General features: G+C 30.7%; 3 protein-coding genes across 5 annotated transcripts; 1 reads left to right on the top strand and 2 right to left on the bottom strand.

The window, feature by feature from the left end:
* Positions 1 to 23: 23 nt before the first annotated feature.
* LOC128393042 (glutamate-gated chloride channel-like) lies at positions 24 to 10,821 on the bottom strand. The gene is made up of 7 exons (XM_053353154.1): positions 9,955 to 10,821; positions 9,516 to 9,684; positions 5,015 to 5,082; positions 4,545 to 4,851; positions 3,217 to 3,351; positions 2,075 to 2,757; positions 24 to 501 (listed from the first exon to the last, which is right to left on the bottom strand). The coding sequence occupies exons 1-7, from the start codon at positions 10,000 to 10,002 to the stop codon at positions 268 to 270; spliced, it is 1,644 nt and encodes a 547-aa protein (XP_053209129.1). The 5' UTR covers positions 10,003 to 10,821; the 3' UTR covers positions 24 to 267.
* A 4,228-nt stretch (positions 10,822 to 15,049) lies between these two features.
* Positions 15,050 to 24,423, bottom strand: LOC128393038 (uncharacterized). 3 transcript variants are annotated; one of them, XM_053353148.1, is made up of 6 exons: positions 23,691 to 24,423; positions 18,493 to 18,543; positions 16,471 to 17,833; positions 16,352 to 16,383; positions 15,912 to 16,034; positions 15,050 to 15,810 (listed from the first exon to the last, which is right to left on the bottom strand). In XM_053353148.1, the coding sequence occupies exons 1-6, from the start codon at positions 24,045 to 24,047 to the stop codon at positions 15,421 to 15,423; spliced, it is 2,316 nt and encodes a 771-aa protein (XP_053209123.1). In that variant the 5' UTR covers positions 24,048 to 24,423; the 3' UTR covers positions 15,050 to 15,420. The 3 variants fall into 3 exon arrangements, with proteins under 3 accessions (XP_053209123.1, XP_053209122.1, XP_053209124.1); XM_053353147.1 differs by having other exon boundaries at positions 16,352 to 17,833; XM_053353149.1 differs by lacking the exon at positions 23,691 to 24,423 and adding an exon at positions 18,797 to 20,146 and having other exon boundaries at positions 16,352 to 17,833.
* LOC128393049 (metallothionein-1D-like) lies at positions 21,370 to 22,198 on the top strand. The gene is made up of 2 exons (XM_053353161.1): positions 21,370 to 21,673; positions 21,837 to 22,198. The coding sequence occupies exons 1-2, from the start codon at positions 21,492 to 21,494 to the stop codon at positions 21,934 to 21,936; spliced, it is 282 nt and encodes a 93-aa protein (XP_053209136.1). The 5' UTR covers positions 21,370 to 21,491; the 3' UTR covers positions 21,937 to 22,198.
* Positions 24,424 to 24,911: the final 488 nt, after the last annotated feature.

Below are 24,911 nucleotides of genomic sequence, written 5' to 3'. Positions count from 1 at the left end.
CCTTGATTATGATGATGATAAACAATTGACCGTCCATCTGATTGACTATAATAATAATAATAATCAAATAATTGATTTGATTTGATTTTTAATTGTTGAGCTACATCTCCATTGATGATAATCAAATATCCAAGGTAATTGATTGATTGTTTTTGTCCAAATTGTTTAGTATTTTTGTCAAAATAAACTTGATCATATAAAGTAAAACATATTAATCATCTTTGTCTCTCTTTCTCTCCACAGTAATTTAAACTAAATTAAAGTTAATTAGCCCAATATCACGACATAAGTTATCCAATAAACGACATTGAACAGACTGAACATTAGAGGAAATAAAATTCGTGCTAAAACATCAATACGTTTGGATCGAGTTTGAAACGCTGAGAACCAACGAGATAAAAAGTTCTGATTATAAGGGGCAGTGCGAACTTCCACTTGACGGAATTTATTACTGGACACCGGCGGGTTCGGCGATGGGGCCGGTCCACGAAGTACTGGTTTCTAAAAGTTCGTGAAAATGGACACAAGAGAAAACAAAAGGTTCGAAATCAATTTGAGATTCTCAATACAACATTCGATCGAGTTCTAATTTATGATTATCATTCCATTTCTTTCAAATTCTTCTTTTTAATTCTCTATTTAAATCTTAATTGTTTCTTTATCATTTACTAATCATCATTAGTTTGTCTCTTTAATTTTGTCGCAACTTCTTGTTTACTAATTGTGAACATTTCGATTAGTCCCTTTTAGTGAAATGATCCCTTCATCTTTTTACATCTATTTTTGGTGACAATTCACTGATTTATCATTAATTTCATTTATATATTATATTAATAGAACCTTAATTTGGTTTATTTAATTGATTCAATTAAGTAAACAGTTGGTTGATTAACTTTTTTGTTCATTCAACGAAATATTAGTTTCAATCTCTACCAATAGATGGAGACTCGTTTTCTTTAATTGTATTTTCAGTTTTTTTTCAATTTTCGTCATTGATTGATAATAATTATGATTTCTTGTGCATCGTAATTAAAATTACTAATTTGAGACGTTGGTTGTATTGACGATTTAATTTTGGGTGTTGTGTAAAAGTTATAAATAGGATTGGTTATGATAGATTATCTCAAGATGAGATAATCTTTTCTGATCATCGGGAAAATATTTAATCTTTGTTAGTTTTTTTGTTCTGTCTCAAGTGATTTTTAATCGATTAATCATTTTACTATTTTCTTTATCAGAATGTTATTTTATTATCAAGATTTCCAGGAGTTTTCAAGATTCACTCTCATCAATTGTTACATCATGGAAAGAGATTGATGTTTACAGAATTGAAGAAGAGGGAAAAATAGAAGAGGAGGAAGAAGAGGAAGTTGAAAAGTGGGTGAAAAACTTATATTTATGTTGCGAAATGGGAAAGATGAAGATAACTTGAAAGGACTAGAAGTTATTTACGAGAGAAAAACTGTTAGGAGGAGTAGAGAGAGAGAGAGAGATGAGGATGAGGAGGCGGAGGTGGAAATGGGAGAGAAAGATAAAAAAGTCGAGATACGCATGGAACTTATAAGTTTAGCCTACTTATTGAGTTGACCTAATCAGTGAAGAAGAAGATTCAGAAAATGATGAGAAGAAAGGGAAAGAGAGAGAGAGAATCATCATCATTATCATGATGTTGGAAAAGATGATGATAAAAGGAAAATGAAGAAAAAATAAGAGTGAAGACGAGAGTGGAAGTGGGAGTGTGAGGGTGGATGATGAGGATGAAGCAATAGTAGTATTAGTAAGAGGTGTAGTCTTTAGTCTTTCGGTTTGAATGAAACTCTTAACAAAGACTTTTTTCAATTCTCTTTCATCTTCCCTCGAGAAGAGAGAGAGAGAGAGATGAAGATGAAACCTGCGAAGTAAGTAGAATAACAGAGCTAGAAAACACAGAGAAAATACGGAAGATGAATGAATACTTGTTAAGAATCTGAAGTTACCTGTTTTCGAGTTTTGTTTTCTATTCTTCTCTCAGTGGGAAATGGATTTTTTTTTCCAGAACAAAACAAAAATAAGATAATCGAAGATGAATATTTACCATTACATAAGATGCTCTTGATGAATGGAAATTATCAGATGAATATTGGAAACCTCTTGGTTTCATGTCAACTCGAGCCTCCCATTTGGTGGGTTGAGGCTCCATTGATCCAGGGTGGGGTGGAAGTGGTTGATGTGGTTCCCAACCCATGGCTGAATCCCATTTGGGTGGAGGTGGAGGGAAACCAGCAGCCATACCAAATCCTGTAGGTCCCAAACCACCACCACCTCCAATACCACCAGGATTACCAAATCCACCGGTTCCCACACCAAGACCACCACCACCAGCACCTCCTCCCCCTAATACTTGTTGAACTTGTTGCTGTTGGTGTTCCTGGTGTCGTTTACGTGCTGCCCGGTGGGCATCACTTCGAGAAGCATAATTTACAAGGGCAAACTCAAGGAGGGCACCAAAAACAAAGAAAAGGCAAACTCCGGTCCAAACATCAATTGCTTTAATGTAACTGACTGGCGGAAGTGAGGCATTAATACCGGATATTTGGGTTGCCATTGTGAGTAAAGTGGTAACACCAAGACTAACCCGGGCGGGAATAGCATTCGGGTCTAACCAGAATGAAACCCATGAGACGATAACAAGCATTATACAGGGAATATAGATTTGAATCAAATAGTAACTAAATTCACGGCGAAAAATTAACTTTACTTGGACACAACTATATTCACCTGATTGTAGAGAAGAAAAAAAAATTGAAATCAAAACACAATTAACTCATAACAATCAGTGAATTGTTAACTCAAATCAAAAATCATCCAATTGAAATTTCACCAATAACTGAAAATATTTTTTTCTCTGAGAAAATTTCTTTTTTTTTTTCCTTACTTTCTATTTTTATAATACTATTATTATTATCTACTCAAGTTTCATACTCTCAAGGTCAAGGTCGTATGAAACTTGACCACTGTCCAATGTCAAATCAATATCATTATCTAAATGGATGATTAAATTTGACACAGAACAAAAAAATCCTAATCAACTTGAAACTTGAGTTGTAGAGATGGAGAAAGTTTCTCGAATTGGATTAACATTATTTTCTACTATTTGAAAGTGAAAATTATGCAAATTAAAGGTGATTAACAATTGATTGTTTCGATGATAATTAGTTAAGATGGTTAATTGTTTACCTGTGTTTGTTCGGGAAGTACAATATTCGGTAATATAATCAGATAAAGCGAATGTCGGAAGATGAAGTTGCTTAGTAACTTGAACTGGATCAGTTTTTTTCCAAACGAAAACCAAATCCTCTGTTGTGTAGCCATCTTTTCATCCAGAATGATGATGAGGAAGATAAATATAAACATCATCATCAATGTTCATCATTCAGTTGATGAGGATGAAAATGGTGATTCGTTTTAATCAGGTTACCAGGTCAAACCAACGAGGATTTTAAGGTGACAAAATCACATTTGAAATGGAAAAATGGAGAAAAAAAAATTTTCTCAGTAAAAGTTAATTGTTGTTAGTTTACTTAATCAATTGATTGATTATCTTTTCCTCCCTATCGATAATTGATATTGTTCATTAATCATGATTAACTATTGATAATGATGATGATTCCAAGATCTTGTAATCAATAGTTTTTCATTAATTGTTTCTTTCCTAATAATAATAATCAGTTAATTTGATTACTTTGATATTTGATTGTTGTCATTGATTAATATTATTTTTTGCTTCTCATGATGTTGATGATGATGATTTATTCAAGTTGTAAATTTATAGTGATGTAAATTGTATGTTATTAATGAATTGGAATAACAATTGATTGTGTTGTTTAGATTCAACAATCAAAATAAATTGTTAATTTTGTTGTTTCTGTCAATGAATTCATTTGAGTTGTATAACTTATTGTCCTACTTTTATCCCTTATCATCAACATTGTCATCTGATTTCATCCTAATCCTCAATCCTTATCATCATCATCATCATCATGTTGAATCTATTTCATGGGTGTAAATGATTATTTCATTTCATTTGATTGCATTTAGTATATAAGATTTGGTGTATTTTGTTTTTCTTGTTCATGAGACATTGAAACTTTTATCCCCGAAAAAAAGTAAGCATCAGGAGTGGGATGATGAGGATGAGGTGAGGGTAGATAATTTATCAGATATAATCCAATGAATAAAAGAAGAAAAATAAATATACCGTTAGGAATGATAGAAAATGGGAAAAAGATGATGAAAGAAAAATCGGTAACCATGGTTACGAATTTGATGGAGATGAACTTATTTTTTTTCAATTTCGTTTGATTTAGATTCCCAATTCAATCAATGATAAAAAGATGTATACATTATATATTATGTAGTAAGGATTTTCTGTCAATAATAATAAGTCTCTTGAATTTGGAACTTTTTTTTCTCTCTCTTCTTATGATATATATATATTTTCTGTGATCATCATGATGACAATGAACAATTTCAGTGAATGAATAATAAAAGATGGACACACTTACAACTGGCCATTTTGATATAACAATTTTGCTTATCCAATGGATAATATTTAAGGTTCATTGGACAGGATAATATTAACGACAACCTAATTGAATAAAGGACACCCCCGTCTGAGCCGATTCTCAATAGGACATTGGGCATTATGATGTTATGAAAGTGACCTTCTTTTTCATTGGTAAAGAAAACATCGGGTTTCCAAATTCGATCGGGATCCGTTAAGGTCAAATAGCGAATTTTTTCACTTGGATCTCGATATTGAAGACGAGAGTCTTTCCATTCCTCCCTGAAAGTTATTTGTACAGAATATTCCTGAGAATAGAATAAAAAGAAAATGTTAGAGAGAGAGAGAGAGAGAGAGCAGCAAATAGTTTCCCATTCGATTTTCAGGAAACGGAAAGGAGAAGAAAAATAAAATTATTTTCGAACTTTGTTTTCCTTGTTAGCATTTCGAATTTGAAAGTTTCGAACTTACCATATCTAGATCACTTATTTTACTTATACTTCGAAGATAAATATTAATTGAAACTATACAGGGTCCATCTGAAATTAGAATTTAAATTTAACCGGATTAGTTTTAATTGTTATTCTCAAATGTTATTGTGAATATTATTATTATTTTTCCATTAAATCAATCAACCAATTTCATTGGGAGCTTTTTTTTCATGTCAAATTATTTCGTGCTCTTAATTGTTGTTACATTTTATCATTAACTGAATCAACTAATTACAAGAAAATTAGTGTTACAATTGAAAATGTTTTAAAATTTCTTAAAACACAATTAACACTTTTTCAAGTTTTTCCATAGAAAAAGTGAAAAATAATTAGCACATTCATTAAGAAAACATAATTTGATTTTAATCACTTTTTGAATAATTGGATTAAATTTAATTATCTCATCACTTTGTTGTTGTTGTTTTAGCAATGAATTTTCAATGGACAATTAACTTTAATATATATTAGCTATTGGTCATTAATTCATTCATCCAGATTGAATATTAATCATCATCAGCTAGACTTGTACAAAACTGTAGAGAGTTAATCAAGTTACAACAATTAGTAAATTCGGTTTGAAAGGTTGAAGAGACCGAGAGAGAGAGAAAAACATAATAACCATCACATAATCACCAGAACTTGATCATTATTCTTGATATAATATATTGAGAATTCAGCCAACTATGAAACACCATGGTTACCACCTCTTAAACCACCACAACCTCCCACTCCCATAATCATCATCCCACCCTGATCATCATTCACTCATCATCTTCTGCCTCTTTGATTTAACTTATCACCTCAATATATTAATAACAATTTTCCCTTCACATCATCATAATAATAATAAGATAAGTTTTTCAATTTTCAACTTGATATTCATTCATCATTTCAACTCATAGATTCATGATAATCATAATCATCATCACTAATTTATAATTTTCTGATAACTTCCTTTACTTCATTATTACTGTTAATTAGTATAAGATTAAAATAATTACTGAATCATAATCTCACAAGGGAATTGAATTGAACTCATGAAACGAGATACCAAATGAGGTTTACATGGTTACTTATATGAAATTGATGGTTACTGTTGAAGTTTATGTTCGTGTCTCAATGATAATAGATGATGATGATAATGATGAAGATAATATAATATTCATATTTATACATTAATGTTTCAAAGAATCAAAAAGTTCAATATTATCTGCAGATAATATTATCTTCATGATAATATATATTTTTCACTCCTTGGAATAACTTTTTTTATATTCTATCGTCATGAAAATGAAGTAATAAGGTGTGACCTTTACTAGACCTCATGAAAGGAGATTTCAGGTCAGAAGAAGAAGAGGAAGATGATGATGATGATGTGATGAGGATGAAGAGTTATATACTATTATTGTAAAGAAGAGGAAGTCCAATCGATGGAGAATAAAAGAAAGAAAAGAAAGAGGATCAAGATGGAATAAGATTCTAAAAAAGTTCTGATCAAGTACTTATTCTGTTTCTGGTCTTTCTCATTTTCTCTCTCTCTCTCTCTCTCTCTCTCTCTCTTCCCAGGAGGAAATCGCTGATGATCATGAAAAAGATGAGGATAATGATGAAGTAGAAAACTGTATTCATGATGATGATGTGAATGTTATATGGTCAGTAGTAGGGATTGAAGAAAGTAGGAGATGATGGAGACAAAAAAGACTCAAATATAACTGATATTATGTCATTTCCTTTAAGCATTTATCCTTTGGTCCAATCAAACTTTCATTTATATCTTCATCCTCATCATTAACCGTTTTCAATAACCAACTAGTTTTCATCATGTTCACCCAAATCATGAAAATTTTGAACATCGAGAAGCAAAAACTATCATTTCCAATGTCAAATTCATGTTCTACCCTTGAATGTCTTCATCAAGTGTTAACATGATAATAAAAGCAAAGAAGGCGAGAAAGATGAAGATGATGATGATGATGATGATGAGAAGCCTCAAAAGTAATCTTCCTAATCCCTAACACTATTGAATTAAAATGGATACAAATTATTGGAACGAAATTAAGTTAATTTCAATTTTTGGGCTCATTTTCACCTCTCGATAAAAGTTTATCAATTGTTGTATTCAAAATGCAGGAGTAAATTGTTCAATTAAAAGTCAACAATTAATGAAAATAATGATGTTTTTTGGTTACATTTAGTAAATAGTGATAACAATTAAGCCCCAATGTCATTAATTTTGTTTGAGACAATTAATTTCAATCACATTTACTTTCTTGATTAATGATTATTATGTAACTAACAAGTTAGGTATTAATATATGATAATATTGATCAATTCATATTATCATCATCATCATTAGCATGTGATGAGGATGATAATATAATAAATGATAATGTAACATTGGCCAATGACCTAGTCTCATTATTAACTGAGTTTCATGATGAGAATCATCATCATGTTGTTATTTTCATGATAAATGGGATTGATAAACATTCAGATAACTTTTTTATCCTGTTATCAAGGTAACTTTATTATCATCATCATCGATCCAGAATTGTTCAGTATCCTGTTGAGCAGTTAGAAGAAGAAGAAGAAGAAGATGATGATGATGATGACGATAAGAGAAGAGAAATAACATTTTTTCTTTTTCTTTTCTTTTCTTCTTCATCTATGATCATCATTTCTATGTTTCTGTGTTCATGTTATTGTGTCTGATAAACATGATAATGACGAGGAAGATGAAGAAGGAAAAAAGTTCTGTATCCAGAGAAGGAGGAAAAAATCTCTTCTGGTCTCTGTTCATGTTAATATTATTCATGATGATGATGCTAATGAAATTCAATTGAACAACGTTGATGGAAATCATTCCGTTTATATAACCGGAAGACTGAATAGATTCCAGATAAACTCTGATTATTATCATGAAAGATGAGGATGATAAGGGTCTCTCTCTCTCTCTCTCTTCCATGATGGTGACTAGGGAGTAAAAGAATATCGAAAAATCCTTGCTGGAAGATGAAGAAGAAAAAAAAGTTCCAAAGGTTGTATAATTTACTTTAGTTTTGTAATTCACTTCAGGGCGTGACTTTGTCTCTAACTTTTATCATCATTATCATCATCAAGTCAACTTGAACAATCAGCTAATCATCATCATCATCATCGTAATGAAAATAAAAGGTAGAAACATTTTTCCACCATCATCAAGATTATTGTTATTTAGACTGTTGATTGACTGACATGGATACACTCAGAACTTTTTTTTTCCTTGTTATTGTTCATCATCATCATCAAGACTCAATTTGATTCAACTCAGTGACCAGTAAATATCAACAACCATCATGATAATATAACAATAACAATCATGATCAACATAATATCAACTCATTTTCAATCATCTATCAAAACCATATAACATTTTTTTTCACCATGAAATACAATGAACTTGATGAATACGAAATCATGATATTCATCACAAGAACAGTTTTTTTGCAACAATTTCAACATCGATAATGTTGTTGACGTTTTTTTTTTCATGATGAAATTTTTCAAGGAAAATGATATGAACCAATTTAAAAGACTTACATGCAAACATATTATATATTGGAAACAACTTGACCACTGATAATACTTGACCAATATAATAAATATAATAAGGTGACATATTCAGTTTCAATGCTCAGATGATTATGTTTACACTTTGATTCAGTAAATATTGAAAAATGATAATATGAACCATTAGATTATCGTAACAATTTAATGATATATTTGATATCATGATTGCTAATAGTAACCAGGGAGTTTGAAGATGATGATCAATGATGATTAAGATGATGACAATATCAGGAAGAAGACAATAAAACAAAAAGTTTCCATGGTTATCTTAATCATCTTTGATCATTATCCCTCTGTTTTGTTTTCATGGTAATATTCAGATGAGCAATAATAATAATAATAATAATAACCATCATCAAAGTTATTCCTTGTTTTTTTTATCATCATTACCATGAAAAGTTTTTCCATCGTTACAATTATAATGATAATGATGAAGATAAAGTTGATGTGATGAAAATTTTAGGTTCAATTGTTCAATGAAAAAAAAGTAGAAATAAAAATAAATAAATGAGCTTCAAGAATGTTAACAAGATATCATGATAAATAATAGTGTCAACTATCATGTTGGTTGATGAAGATGATAAAAAATTCATCATGTTATTCAATATCATCATCATGAATAATATTATCATTATTTGGGTGAAGTTTATGGAAAGGGAAACAATTTTTTTTCTTCCTATTTCTAAATATCATATTGATGAATTTCAAGTTATTGACTTTGAGTATATTTTTCTTGTCGTAACTTTTTTTTTTCTGTGTAATATTTGTTTTTATATATACTATTGGTGAACTCCCTGGTTGATGGTATTGATTGATTGATTGATTTGGAGGCTGAGTATTGGGTGTAGTAGGTTTTGGGTGAGATCACTTACCTCCATCGGCGGTTGCATTTTGCCCAGAGGGTCTGATGCGTCTATCGTAAGCACCCTGACCGATGATTGAGTCGAGAATCTTTTTCTCTTGCTCTCGGAAGCTTACGGACGCTGAGCTGAAGGGAAGGTTAAGAAGCCAGGGAATGATAAAAAAATCGGAAAAATAGACCTGTAGGTGCAATGGAATTGGGTGTGGAAATTTTCATGGAGAGAAAGAGAGAGAGAGAGAAAAGAACAAATTTCAAATATAAGATTCATATTCTTCAGGTGAGTTATTCTGCTTCATGAGAATAGGTTAAAGGTAAAAATATTAAGGTTCATTTCATTTGTTGCTTTGATGGTGAAAATGATGATGGTGATGATGATGAATGAATGAATGAAAATCATAATCCATACACATTTAATTTGATAAGATTAATAGTAAATTAATCACACATACCCACATGTAGATGATGAACTCACACTTTGGTGCAGGTAAACACAACATGTGAATACACAGGATGATGTTTTGATTTAACAATCAAATGGTAAGAAAAACAAAAGAAAACAAATTAACCAAATTGTTACAATTAAACTATTGTTGGTGTTGTTGTGAAAAATTCATCAGATTATCATTTAGATTTGCGTAATCCTTAAGGTGCATTAATGAGGAAAGGAGAGAGATGGAGATGATAATGATGATGTTGACGATTGGAATGATAAGTAATCCGGATAAAAATTCGAAAAAAAAACACGAAAACAAACACTGACACTCGAGGAAGAGAAGTAGAAAATGAGAGAGAGAGAGAGCACAAAATGATGAGAAGAAAGAAGATGATAAGAAAGATGATAATGATGAAGATGAAAATTCGGAGGAAGAAAAAAAAAGTTCGTCTTGAATAGTGAACAAGTCAGAGAACAGAATGTTTCTTGGTTAAGGAAATGTTTTCATCTTCTCTCTTTCTACCTTCTTCTCTCTCTTATCTTCTTTTATCTTCCTTTATCATCTTTGCCTTCTTTTCTCCTTATAAAATATATAACATTATCTGGAGCATTCGTGATAGTCACAGTTTTCATGGAGAAAGAGAAGATGAAAAAAGAGAAAGATAATATTGGAAGATACGTCGTAACTAGTTACTCTTTTTCTCATGCTCGTCTTCTCGAAACTGTAATTCTTGTTCATCCCCTTTACTTTCCCTCCTATTATTCTCATCTTCATCTTCTCATCATCATTCTGAGACGAATCATGGTGATTTTCCACCCTGAACCCACCCCACCCTTCACCTTCCATACTCAATACTGTTCGAATTGAAGATAATATTATATAACAAAAACCTCGAGCATCTTTCAAGCCTCTCTTTTTGTCGATCGATTTATTTTTCTCTCTCTTTCTCTTTCTCTTCTCTTAATCCTTTTCTTTTGCATCATCATCATCATCATCTTCCTCTTCCTCTTCATCATCCTTATCATCATCTTGTTGTTGTATCTATCATATGATAGTAAATTTATCTCGATCCCGAATTTGAAACAGAATCTTCAGATTGTTCAGAATTCCCTTCCCAAGCTCGATATCATTGTTGAGACAGTTTTTTTTTATTCTTTCTTATTGTCTACCCTAATTAACCAACTAATTAACTAATTATGTTCATTCAGTTTATTTCAAGTTTATTAAATCAGTTAATTTAGTAGTAATAACAATCAAAAGGTGTAACCGTAATCAAATCAATGAACCCCGAAAGTTGTGAAAATTGTGATTAATTAGTTGGATTAATTAGTTGACAAGTAATAATTTAAGGGGAAAATTAAACTTTCCAACAATCAACTAATCAATCTATCAGATTATCTTGATTATGGTTTACAATTTATGTGGATAAATTGTTCAATAGCTAAATGATTAAGTTGTCAATTGTTTGGTTGACTTACAATTATCATCGGAATGTGAATTACAAACAGCATTTCATATGCTCAGTTAATTCAGATATGAGATAACAAGATGATAAATATAATTTCACAAAGGAATCCCGAAAATTATCACCATGATTATCATGATAATAATTGCATCTTATTCATATGATGTAAATAAATTTACAACATAATCTAAATGTTAATGTTTTTGTTTCAAGCTTCAATCCATTAATAGATTATGTTAACCATTAAATGAAAAGTGAAAATTACAAACTGAACCAAGAGAAATTGTAACGGTAAAAAAAGTTCAATTTTCATCAGCAGACAGGAATTAATAGTAAATTAGATTAAATCTCGAGACTGGAATTGCAATTGGAATCAGATGATGATGAGGATGATTAAAAAAAAGACAGGAAATCAATTGCAGTGTCTCTGTTGGATGAGGATGGAGATAATTATTAGAGTTTGAAGTGAACAAAAAAAAGTATAATAACTTTGGGAAGGAAATTGTGATAACATTATATTCTGAGATGAGGATAAAAGTGTTGTCGGCAAAAAGATGAGGATAACGAATTGATGGAGAGGGGAAAAGGAAAAGGAAGGAAACTCTCATTATATAATCTCTTATAACGACTGAGGGATAAAAATTGCCAAAGAAAATGTTGTTATTGTTCAAGAATGAATACCCTCCGTGACAAGTTTCGAACCATGTAAAGGTATATTCATCTTCTTCTTCATCCCTGATCATCTTTTTGTATTCATCATCTTCGTCCTCATCTCTCTCTCTCTCTTGGCTCTCTTTCAGCTCTTCATCCTCATCATTTCAAAGTCAAAGTTTTTATTAACAAACCAATGAACTTATCGATTGGACTTATTTCATTCACCAAGTCACCTTTTGTTTTTATCTTCCATCATCATCTTCTCTTCTTCTTTATTATTCTTCCATGACATTTTAACTATTATCATTCAATTCATTCTCAACTTTTCTTTCTCCATCTTCTCTTTTTTTTCTCTTCACAATTCCAATTCTTTCACGTTCCAAGGTTTGATTCTCATTCAGTTAATAGGTAAATGGCTTTTTTACCTCTTCCACATTCTATTAGTTATTCAATTGTTAGAATCTCTCTCTCTCTCTGTGAATATAATTTCATGATGATGATCAGAATGTGAATACATATAAAAAACGAGAATGAATAAATTGAATGGAAGAAGATGAAAGTTCTGAGAAGATTCTGAACAAAGAAATTGTTATTAACTCTAATCTTTTCTATTCAATATCTATCATGGTGATAATAAAGCAACAATTTATTATCATTTTCCAAATTTAACCAATCAATCAATTTAATCACAATCAAAACAATGTGATGAACCTTAAATTGTCTTAGTTGACATTCAAATTGTCAACTAATTTTCGGTAATAGCAAATTATTATCATCATTATATTGATGATGATTATTTCTTATTATCATCTAATCACTGATAGAAAAGGAAATCGTTAATTATGATCATGGTAATGATTTGGAAAAACCTTAATGGTTACAATTGTTTTCGTGATGATGATTAAGTTAAATGATGAATATATTATTAGACTGAATATGGAAAAATTAATGAAACCAGAATTTCCTTTTCATTTTTCTCCCTAATTGTTACCTGACAATCTAATTTAGGTTATAGGATTTTGATTTAATTGTTAGTCAAGAGAAAAGGCCAAATGATTAACTGATTAGATTTCAAATTGATCAAATTTCCGGATTTAGCTTAATCACTTTTTCATTCACCCTACAGAGAGAAACAATTTATCAATGACATTTGATTGATAGTGAAAATTTTCACCGCAAAAAATTAGATGAAATTTGAAATGATAATCAAATTGTAACAATCAAATTGACAATTTAAATTAATGTAAACTTTTTTTCCAAACTCAAAGTAATAATAATAATAAGTTTGGTTATCAAAAGGAAACCAGAAAAAAAATTGTTCATCTCAAATTTCTGGTTCAATTTGGTTTGTTTATCTTTTTGATTGTATAATCAAGATTGATATCAAGTTAAATCACCAACAATCAGCTAGTGATTTGTAAATTGTTGTTGTATCATTGGAGGATTGTTAATACAAAGTAATAATGTTTACAAATGATAAACGGGATTAAGAAGGTAAAATGAAAACAATGAGAAGTTAAAATTATTCAAATTGATGATTGAGTTGATTTTTTTTCTCTCTCTGGGTAAATAGTGATGGAGATAACGGATGATCAGGGATGATTTCTCTCTTTCTTTATTTTTCCGCATCTTCTTTCAACTGATGATGTTCCAAATTTATACTAACTAAGCAAATAGATGAAAAGATGAAAAGATGACTCGACACTATGGAAGATGAGAGTGATGATACTACGATGTTTTTTTCTTCGTTGAGTGATGTTGTTAGATGAAGGAAGATATTCATCAAATGAACGAAAAGGTAACACATCAAGAAGAAGATGATGATGATGATGAGAAAAGAAAATTGTTAGAATAGAACAAAAGTAAACTCTCAAGTTGAAATTGGAATTCGAATCACGATATCAACTACACTTTCTAATGATTCTAAACATGCTTACATTCAATTCCCAAGTTCTATTCTAACTTTACTTTCTTTTTTCTCTTCTTATCTTCTTCTCTTCACCTTCTTCATCAGGGTTATCTTAATCATCTTCAGGAATATCGATAAACTCCCAGAATTTTCTTACTCCAATATTCAAACTTTTCTCTCGTTTTTCACTTGTTTCATTTTCTCTTCGATCTTTTTTTCTTCCAAATCTTTTCCCTCTTCTTTATCCTCTTAATTAGAGCACAATTGATTCTTAATTATTTTACAATTCTATTTTTCGAACACAGTATATTCTTCTTTGAAAGTCATTCTATTCTTTTTATCGTTATTCTATTGATTCTCTCCTTAGGTGTAGACAAATTATCTGTTTCCTTGCAGATCGAGTCTCGATTATATTGGTTAGCCTGAGGTTAATTTACTAACTGGAAGCTGAGAATTGAGGTAAGATGATGATGGCGATGATGAGGATGATAATGATGTCGATAGAAAAAAAGAAAGAAGATAAAAGGATGATAATGTTAAAAGGAGCCAAAAAAAACCTTCGAGTCTCATAGATAATCAAGTGAATTTCATTTGTAAATAAAATCTTTCCATGGGTCAGTTTGCTTATGGAAAATAAATGGACACACAAAGATGACCAGTGAAAGAAGATGACAATCAGCTGAGACATTATAATGTTAAGAATGATAATCAAATCCAAATAAGAAAAGAAAAAGAAAACTAAATCAAATTGATTGTTTGATTAACTCAACCCATTGGAATGGAAATTGAAAAACAAACAGTTAGTTGAACAATCAAACCTTTGCCGTAATTAACCAGGCAATTATTATTGATTATCGATCAGCCCACCAGCAATTGAATCATAAATGACCATTAAAAGATTACAATTAGAAGGTAGGAAAATGTTAATAACACAATTGATTAAGATGGAGACCGAAAAAAATTAATATTTTTGGTATAAAATGATAATTGTGATCAATGAGAATCCCAATTGAACATGAATGATAAAAACTAATTCAGAAATCACCCTGTAAATATAATACTCAGAAAAATCAATGTAAATAAATGAATCAATGATTTTATTGATAATATAAATACTATGTATGAAAAAAAAGGAGATGAGTACAAATATCAATGTTTTACAATCAACATTGATCATTGTAATTCATTGATTATATCAAGTTTGTATTACATTATTAATAGAATCACAATGAGCTAATGATTGTTAATAATAATATGAGAAAATTATTATTATTGTGACATGAGTGATTCTGATAACATTTATATCATATTATTTATATACAGAGTTATTATCATTGAAGGAGAGGTTCAATTGTCTTCCTTGGTGTTTTATGTATACATGTATGAACAGGGTGTCTCTTTTTTTTGTTGTTGTTCATTGCTCTCTGTTGATGTATTAATATATTACTTTTTTTTACAACTTTTCACCCGATAATGGAGTGTCAATGATATTGTAGTAAAGATGATCGGGGAATCTATCGAGTTGAATGTAATCCGTTTCGGAGGCGATTAGTTTATCCAGTTTATCAATAAGCTCGGTGAATGTTGGCCTCGAGGTGGAACTTGTCTCCCAACAATAGTACATTATATTGTACATTTCTCTGCGACAATGATCAGGTTTGTCTAATCGATAACCGTTGATCACTTTTCTCATTACCTCCTTGGTGTTCATTCCGGGATAAGGTGTCGACCCAAGGGTCACTATTTCCCAAAGAAGAACACCAAATGACCAGACATCGCTTTTCACCGAGAAAATGTATTCCTTTAATGCCTCAGGGGCCATCCAACGAATCGGTAATCGACCCTAATGAGATGAATAAGATAATTAGAAAGTGAGAAACTTTTGATAATTGATTTTTTCGCTTCGAATTACTGTTAATTACAACTAAGAATATGATTGTTTACCTCTGATTTACTTTCGTAAATTGATTCATCTGATATTTCGCGGGAAAATCCAAAGTCCGTTATTTTACACGTTTTATTAGTTCCAATGAGAATGTTTCGAGCGGCCAAATCTCGATGAATAATCTGAAAGAGAGACAATCAATTGTTCGTGTTGAAAGATAATCTCAATTAGAACCAATTAAGTTAATTGTTTACACATGGAAATTTGATTCTTGTGTAAATGATTAATGTAGACAAGATATTGTAACATGATCAGGTAAGTTAATTATTATTATTATTATTAGAATATGAGATGGAGAGAGAAAGAGAAAAGTTCTGGTTTGATTGGTGATCATCAAAATATTAGAAAAGGTTAATTGGAGTTTAGATGAGGAAAATGTTAATTGTTCTCATTAATAATAACAATAGATTAAAATAGAAAATGAATCAAATAAACTTACTCCTTGAGAGACAATGTGTTCCATTCCTTTGGCTATTTGATAAGCAAATAGAATCAATTGTTTGGGTGAAACATTATCACTATCATAATAATCAGCTGATTGTGATGAGAAACAATTACCCCGATGATTACGAAGATAAGTTTGTAGACTATCAAAGGGAACATATTCTAGAATTAAAAATTTGGGTTCTTTTTCTGTACAACATCCCAATAGAGAGACAACATTTGGATGGGTGGACAGTTTTTTCATGATGGTCAACTCATTGTCCAGGTCAAGTCTCTCTTTTACCGAAACACCTTCTTTAAGCGCTTTAACGGCCACAATTGAGGCTCCTTCGCGCGATTTAATGTCAAAGGCTTCACATTTCCAAACTCTGCCGAAAAAACCTTCACCAAGAATGTCGATTACTCGTAACTTGGATCTAGGGTATTCCCATTCATCGAAAATTTTATTATTCGATAAATTTATCTCTCCATCAATTGATCTTCCTTTTCCTCCTTCCATACACTCCCTTTGATAATTTTCTTCTCTTGTGGTCAATTGTCCATCGATATTATTATTACTATTGCAGGGAATATGATTATCTTGTTGTTGTTGTTGTTGTCCAGTTGATGATGATAATGGTTTCTCATAATCTTCTGACCAACCGATAAAAGCTGAATGTTCATATTCAGCTGAAGATCTGGTTGAAAATGATATTGAACTTATTCCGGTTCCGGAAGATTCAGATTTGTTTACACAGACTTTAGGTTCACCAGTTCTTGGATGAGATGGATGATTATATAAACGAGATTGATGATTAACATTATTATCAACGGGAAATGAACTTTTCAAGTTACTCGATTGTGTTTGATCAAAAAACGATGGACGATATCGTTGATATAATAAAACACAACTTAAACCAAGGGCAAGACCAACAGACATTAAGCCAACAATGGGCCAGATTAAATTTGGATTAGTTAATTTTGGATTAAAAAGTGACTCATCGTGACCTTGATATGATCTCAGAAGGTTTGATGATGAAGGTCCATTCACAGGTAGACCAGGATAACCAGATGACCCACGGAGTAAATGGTGAATCTGTGAATGGTCAACAGTTGGTTGGTCAATGTTGTTGACCATTTCAATACTATTCCCATTATCTTTACTCTCTCCATTATCATCATCATAACGATTGTTATTATTGTTACGATTGTTAATCCTGTTATTTTCAGGTGAATCTTCAATACCATTAGAGGAGGAAGATGAAGATGAAGATGATAATGATGATCTAGGAGTGGTTAACAATTTACTCTCAATCGTTGAGTTGATTGTTGATGAAATGCCGGTTCTATTTTCTAGTTTATCCAATGGGTGAGGCGAAACTTGAATATTATCATCTGATTGTTTCTTAATTGTAACCTGAGATCCTTGATAAGGTTTGGCTTGTTTTCCGTTCCAGGAATCAGTCCCAACGATACGAATCCTAACCTCGATTTTAGACTATAACAATTACAATTTAAAATTGATTGTTCAACAATATTGACAATCAAATATCAATAGAGAAAATCAAACAGAAAAAATAAGAAGAAATTATTTTTCCATGTTAATTGTTAATCTAAATTAATCAACTAATCAACAGTCAAAAATTGAGTATTATCATGTTACTGGTTAGAGATTCTGATTATTGATTAATTACATTTCGTATATTTAACTTGTACAAATTGCTAATGGCTAATTAAATTACTTATCTATTATTAATTATAATCAAGAGAGAAAGAAAAAATTAGTTAATCGATTGGGAAAGTTAGTTAATTGTTCAATATAATTATAATTTGCTTTAATCATGATCATGTTGATTACAGACTTCAAGTCATCAACATATGTTAACTACAATTGATTTAATCAAATTAAGGTCTTGTAATTTTTTTTTCTCATTAGCAATTAACTTTAACAATGAAGTGACTTCAATTGATATACCAACCAGCAATTAGTTAATTAGATTTCAATTTAGGTTAATAAGCAGGCAAGAATCAAGAAGATGAGACAAAAAAAAATGATGAAATTTTTTGTTTACACCAATTGATTGTCTTAATTGTTTCTGGTTAAGTACTAATTGTAACTGTTATTTTTTATATCGGTGTTAATTGTTAATTAATTACCTTTTGATGTCCATCATCAGCAATTATCATTAAATACATTTCTTTACCAGCCTAATGAGAAAAGGAAACATTGAAACAATTGGTTAATTGTAAAGAAAATTGAAATTGTTGTAGTTGATTAAAATGATCAGCTGATTGTTAGCTTTTTGTTTGGAGTAACAATTAAGTGCTAATCAATTGGAAACTTTTGAAAAGTTATTGGTCAAGTATTACAAGTGAAGTTGAGGTTAATTTTATCAATTCAATCCAATTGGTTAACAAGTTAAATTGTTGTTATCAATTGATACGAAAATAATATAATTACGATGAGGGAAAAAAAAGAAGCTTAAACAATCAACAATGATGATGATGATTAGACGAAGAAGGTGAGAGAGAATAGGAATTCCCTTCAATAAACATTGTTAAGAGAAAATGAAAGAAGATGAAGAAAATTAATAACATTTTCCCTTCTCTTCAGCATCTCCATCATCATCATAATTATCTTCATCTTCATCATCATCAGCTTCCAATGGTAATGGAGGTTTAAACCCGGATCTTAAAAGTAAATTGTAGGCTTTGGATGGGAGGAGGTTCGGTCAAGTATTTTAAGGTTGCTCGCTCTTGAGTCCAGTTTTCATTTTCTAACATAATCAATGTTAATCTCACTCTCTCTCTCTCTCTCTCTACCTTGAGAGAGTAAGAGATGTGGGGTGAAGATGAGGAGAGAGAAAGTTGAGGTAATAAGATGAAGCCAGAGAAGGATAATATCATCAGGTAAGTTTCTTTGCTTTTTCTTAGTTTCTTCTTTCTTTTCTTTCTTTTCTTTCTTTTTTTCTCACTTTCTTTTCTTTCTTATGATGAGAAAACACTCAATTCTCTCGTATCGATGTTTCTTTTTGCACGATTTTACTTGCAAATATTCACAAAATGGCCACGAGACATTTGGATCACGTTTTCAGCTTCCATCTTTTAGCTTCTTCATAAATCTTATTCTCGGTGGTGTAGAAAATCAGAACAAGTAGCAAACATGTAGAGAGATAAATTTCAAGTAGAGATGAGGATGATAAAGATCAATGGAATTGTGGAGAAGTTAAAGAAAAAAAGTTCATTTAGAGAAAAGAGAATCAAAATGTTGGTTGATGAGAGAAAAGAGGAAAATGTTTTTAAGCTTTTGAATTTACTACTGAATTTGAAACGAATTCAGTTTCATTTCAATTTTTTAAGAAAAAAAACTCTTCTTTTTTCATTGAGATTCTTTTTTTGCTTCTTTGAGGAAAAAATGAATGAGAATTCATGATGATGAAAATTATTAACTAGATGAAAGAATAAGAGAGAAAAAGAAAACCTCAATAATCAATTGGATTGATTTTCTTAGTCTCTATGAAATGGAATCAAATAAAAAAAGAGAGAGAAAGAGAGAGAGAGAGATGGTGATAAAATGGTAACATGGGAACCATGTTTGGAACACTGAATTTCAATCGATATTTATGACACACTATGATCGGTGAGAGGATCATCTTCCTCTAAATTGATATCAATATCTCTCCATTTTGTCACTTTCACCATTTAAAAAGTAACAGAAAGAAAAACAAAATCAGTTTCAATATTTGTTTCCTTTTCCTTTTTTCCAATGATGTCATTTTCTTGTAAACATTTCATTTCTTTTTTCACAGAAAAACATCATAATCGTCATCTTTGGATCCTCTTTCGTTACAATCATCATTCTCATCGTCATTTCAACCATTTCATCTAATCTTCTTCGGTCAATCTAATACGATTCATTGAGAAATGGAAAAAAAAATGACCACCAAGAATTCTGATCCGTCTATTGATCCAATAACAATCTATGGTCCAAATCTTTAACTCTTTTCACCAAACAGAGTGTCCCAACCAATTTATCCATGGAATTAGCAAATTGTTGAAGCAATAAGACGCCCACAGACTTTGTCAATCTTTTTCCATGGTTCCTAAAGATAGAAAACAAAATAAAGAGATTCACTGGAAAATACTAATACCAAATCTCTCTTGGAATCGATAACTGTCCTTCATAAATTACTAACAGAATATCAGTTTACATACAATGTAAACATTCATTGGATTTTGATAGTAAATTGACAGAGAGAAAGAGAGAGAGAGAGAGAGGTGGGGGGAGAGAGAAGATGATGACGATAAACGGTGAGTAGAAGAGAAAAGAATAAAATAGAAAATAGAAAATAGAAACACTCGATGGAAATGTTTTCCTTTTCATCTTATGCTCTCTCTCTCTCTCCTCCATTTCTCTTATTAAACATTAACCGGAGAAAAGGATAAAGTGTATTAACATATTATCAGATCACAATCAAGAATTGTGATCAACTCAATCGTAATGTAATAACATTGAAATAGTTGCATTACAAATCAACTGAGCGTATGTGAAGATATTACTTGTCAATCTAAGGATGAGAGAGAAACATTTTATCACCATAATCATTGTCACCATAATTTAATTTCATTGGTATTTTCACCCATCAGGATAATCAAACACATCCAATTGTTTTCTAAACAAAAATAATCAACTTTCAACAGTAAAAAGAATTAAAAAAGATAAAATCAAAAAGGGTTGATTGGTAAATAGAAACGAAGACAAAGTGATTAAAATTGTTTTTAATTTTCGCAGAAAAATCTAGAAAATGAGTTAATCTGTCATCTATTGGGGAATTTCCCTTAATTGTTTTTAATTGGAGTTAATTGTGTGATAATCTAATCTTGATTGTTAAATTTAATTCCGTTTAATTTTTTGCTTCCATTACTATTTCTTTGCACACGAAATATTCATTTTTTGCTCTCGACCAACAATTTTTTATACTACTTAAGATGCGACCCGAACAATTTAGGAACCATCATCGATTTTATTACTCCTACCAAGTGACCTGAACAATATTCTAATAGTTAACTTTTACTATCTCTCTCTCTCTCTCTCTCTTTCTCTCTCTTTCTGTGTTTTTAATTGTTCGTTTTACTTTTAATACAAATTACTAATCATGTCTTCTGGTGGCGGATGTTGTGCTAGACCTTCAAGTGAACCTGAGAAAACTACTGGTGGTGGTTGTCGATGTGGTTCCAATTGTAATTGTTGCGCTGATTGTCCTGGATCCAAGTGTGGACCTGATTGTACTTGTGATCCATGTCGATGTTGTCCCGCTGGTAAATCAGGATCAGGAAGGTAAATTATCAATAATCATCTCTCTCTCTCCTCCTACTCTTGTCTTCTTTGATATTACTCAGGGAAGAGATTGTAATTATCGCCTCTTTAATCATTTCACCCACCTTCCAATATTTTACTCACTCATTAACTCTCTCTCTTTTCTCCTCCTCTCTCGTTTTAGTTGCGATTGTTGCAAATGCTGTGGTGGTTCAGCCTGTAAATCTGGTGACAATTGTAATTGTTGCAAATGTTGTCCATCATCAAAGTGTCGTAGAGGATAATCAACGAGCCCAATCCAAACAACAACAATTAACCATAACTTGATCTAAAGTCATGTTATCAATAATTAAAATCAAAAAAGTCTTCCAACTTTAGAGTAGTTTAAATTGTTAATCTTTCAATTGACTCATCAATTGATTTTTCTATTGCTTTTCTTCAGTGTATTCCCTTTATTCATACAGTATAAATCATTTTCACAATTGTAATTGTCCAATTTAATTACATAAATCAACTGAAAAAAGTGATTAATTGAACAAAAACAAACGTGAACTGATTAAAATAAATCTATTGCATATTAATTGTTATTGTTCATCAACAATCAACTGGACATTACCTTTGTCTATTTCCAGTGTATCAACTAACGGTGACATCTCACTTAATGAATTGATTGTTACATTGGGTGAGAGAACAAGAAGAAAAAAAGAGAATCCCAAAGAATAATCATATTCCATGAAAATGATTAATTCTACTGATTAAATTAATCATCATGATGAACAGAATCACTCGGAAGAGAGAAAAAAATTTGTAAATTGTTGTTGATTAACAAGAAAACGGTCCGGTAAACATTACATTGAATCTGTTTAGGTGTAAATTAGTTATATTAACATTGGAAATCCATCATGATCATGATTAATAATAAATGATGGAAAATATTGATTACTTGAAGTAATCAAATATTGAGTGTGAAAAGTTTTTCCTTTTTGACATAATCATTAATATAATCAACTAATCATCAACAATTAGATGATCAGTTCTCAAAAGAGACAAAATTTGTCTCTCAATCAACAACAATCAAAGGAAATACTCATTCCCATATGAACGTTGATGTTTTCTGATTGTTGGTAAATCATAAATTTGAAAAGGAAATCGTTCCATTAAATTGTTGTTACCATGTCCCACTATTGTTGTTGTTGATTTTGATGCTGTTGATGATTATCATGATTAGATTATTCAATATTAACAATGGTCTTTTAGATTATCTTCCCAACACTCAGCCAACAATCAACAAAAAGCTTTCTCTTCATGTTGATTGAGGTTATTGGTTAGATTGATTGTGTTTACGTCAATTACTGGATTATCTGTTTCCATAATTTACCAAATTATCGAGTTAACAATCTATCATCAAGTGACATAATTGATTGGTAAATAATAGAGATTAAATTTGATTGGGAAAACATCGAGAGAAAATTGTGATCAATATTCACAATTAACAGAGAGGAAATTTTTTTAAATTCAAAACTCAAATGAAGGAGAGGAAAATTATCACCACTTTGATTGTGATTATTTCTAATTGTTGGATTAAATTGAAGCTCAATTTAAATCCTCAATCATCTCGAGAGATTTCATCACACTTTCTGATTCTTTGGAACAATTAAATAATGTTCTAAATGGGGAAAAGTTTTTACTTCGTTGTTAAGATGATGATGATGATGATGATGATCAACAAAATCGATCCAAGGACCAACTATTTCTGCTCTAATTGTCTCTAACAATACGAATCTATTTCCTTTATAGTTTACTGAGGATAAACACTCGGACCATTTGATTGTCATCATCATCATCTCATCATGATCTTCAACCACTACCACAGCCTCATCAACATTATCATGAAGGAGGATCAACCAGAATCAAATTGAAATGCTCAAAGTTATTATGGTTTAACTTTGATTACAATGAAATTAGTGTTGATTAAACCAAATTAAAGCTTAACAATTGCTGATCAATTTAATTATAATTAAGAGAGGGAAACACTTACCAGGCCAACAAGTGATTCGGTTAATTTAACCTCACCGGTTGTTGGATTTATGGTGAAATATTTTGATCCATCTCGATATAATCCCGAACTAATTGAAAAAGTAATCCGATCATTTTCATTATCGTTAATCTTAACAATCGTTATTCTTGAATTAAGTTTCTCGTTTTCAACGATAATCCAATCACGTTGGAAATCAAACAATGGTGGAGTATTTAGAATTGGTAATCGACTTCGACCAAAACTAGTTGAATAACAATTAACAACATTTACACTGTTTATCCATAAGACTAGAAGATAATTAATCCAAATTGGTTGAGATAAATTGATTATCCAATGAGTATTTGTAATCAAATACATTATTGGTGATGGTTTTTATATCGACTTGAAATCAAAATCACATTGGTCAAATTTCAACATTGGAAAGTTATTATAATCAAATTGGGAACATTTTTAAGAAACCGATACAAAGGTAAGTAAGATGATAGTGATGAAGATAATGTTGACCGTTGAGATGAAGATGAGGATGAGAAAGAAGAAGATGAAAAAAGTAGGATGGGTTTTGGACGATCCGGTTTTTCATCTTCTTTTTGGTACCGAACATGGAAAAGTATCTCAATGGTCATTTTTTAAGATTCGCTCATGGTCAACATATTTAATGGTTTTTCTTTATTCTTTTCCTTAAATTTCCCTCGAGCTGGAATATTGAAGTATCGAAAGTTAATCATTCGATCCTAATTAGTAATATTCGTTCCGCCATTGATTCGTTAGATTAGAGAGAAAAAAGTTTCGAAAAGTTTTTTTCTCTCAAAAGTTTCGTTCGTTTGTTTCTTCAATAATTGGACTAATCGAAATCTTTTCTTTCCCATCAATTCAAGTTCTAAACTTACAATTTGATTGGAATTAACTTTGATTTTATTGATCAGAATGAGTAATTAATCAAGAGAGCAACGAAATGATTCAAAGATTTTCAATTATCTAAAGAAATTACTTTTCATCATAATTGTAGAAAATTCCAATAGATGTCACCTTGAATTCGCAAACAATTAAGAAAATTAAATTTTCTAAATTAAATGCTAATCAATGAATTACGAAGATTGAAGATTGATAATTTTTGACTAGAATTAGTAGCTAAAAATTAGTGATTTCTGATAGAAACTTCGAGCTAGTAATTGTTTGGTTATCGAATTGAGTCATTAGGTGTTATCGAACTGAATTAGTGTT

This window comes from Panonychus citri, unplaced genomic scaffold (genome assembly GCF_014898815.1).
Source record: "Panonychus citri isolate SS breed McGregor unplaced genomic scaffold, ASM1489881v1 Contig00138, whole genome shotgun sequence".
Lineage (NCBI taxonomy): Eukaryota > Metazoa > Arthropoda > Arachnida > Trombidiformes > Tetranychidae > Panonychus > Panonychus citri.
Note: the sequence above shows the minus strand (reverse complement) of the source record. Positions and strands in the feature narration are given on the sequence as shown.

Bases quoted from the DNA above. Each gene is read 5' to 3' on its own strand.
- LOC128393042 (XM_053353154.1), bottom strand. From the start codon at position 10,002: ATGTTGTGTTTACCTGCACCAAAGTGTGAGTTCATCATCTACATGTGG. The intron at 9,685-9,954 runs GTATGTGTGATT...TTGCACCTACAG, and splicing joins AGTTCATCATCTACATGTGG to GTCTATTTTTCCGATTTTTT. The intron at 502-2,074 runs GTAAATATTCAT...ACGAACTTTTAG, and splicing joins CAAGAGCATCTTATGTAATG to AAACCAGTACTTCGTGGACC.
- LOC128393049 (XM_053353161.1), top strand. From the start codon at position 21,492: ATGTCTTCTGGTGGCGGATGTTGTGCTAGACCTTCAAGTGAACCTGAG. The intron at 21,674-21,836 runs GTAAATTATCAA...CTCTCGTTTTAG, and splicing joins GGTAAATCAGGATCAGGAAG to TTGCGATTGTTGCAAATGCT.
- LOC128393038 (XM_053353147.1), bottom strand. From the start codon at position 24,047: ATGTATTTGATTACAAATACTCATTGGATAATCAATTTATCTCAACCA. The intron at 18,544-23,690 runs GTAAGTGTTTCC...TTTTCTCATTAG, and splicing joins CCGAATCACTTGTTGGCCTG to GCTGGTAAAGAAATGTATTT. The intron at 16,035-16,351 runs GTAAGTTTATTT...TCTCTCTTTCAG, and splicing joins AACACATTGTCTCTCAAGGA to ATTATTCATCGAGATTTGGC.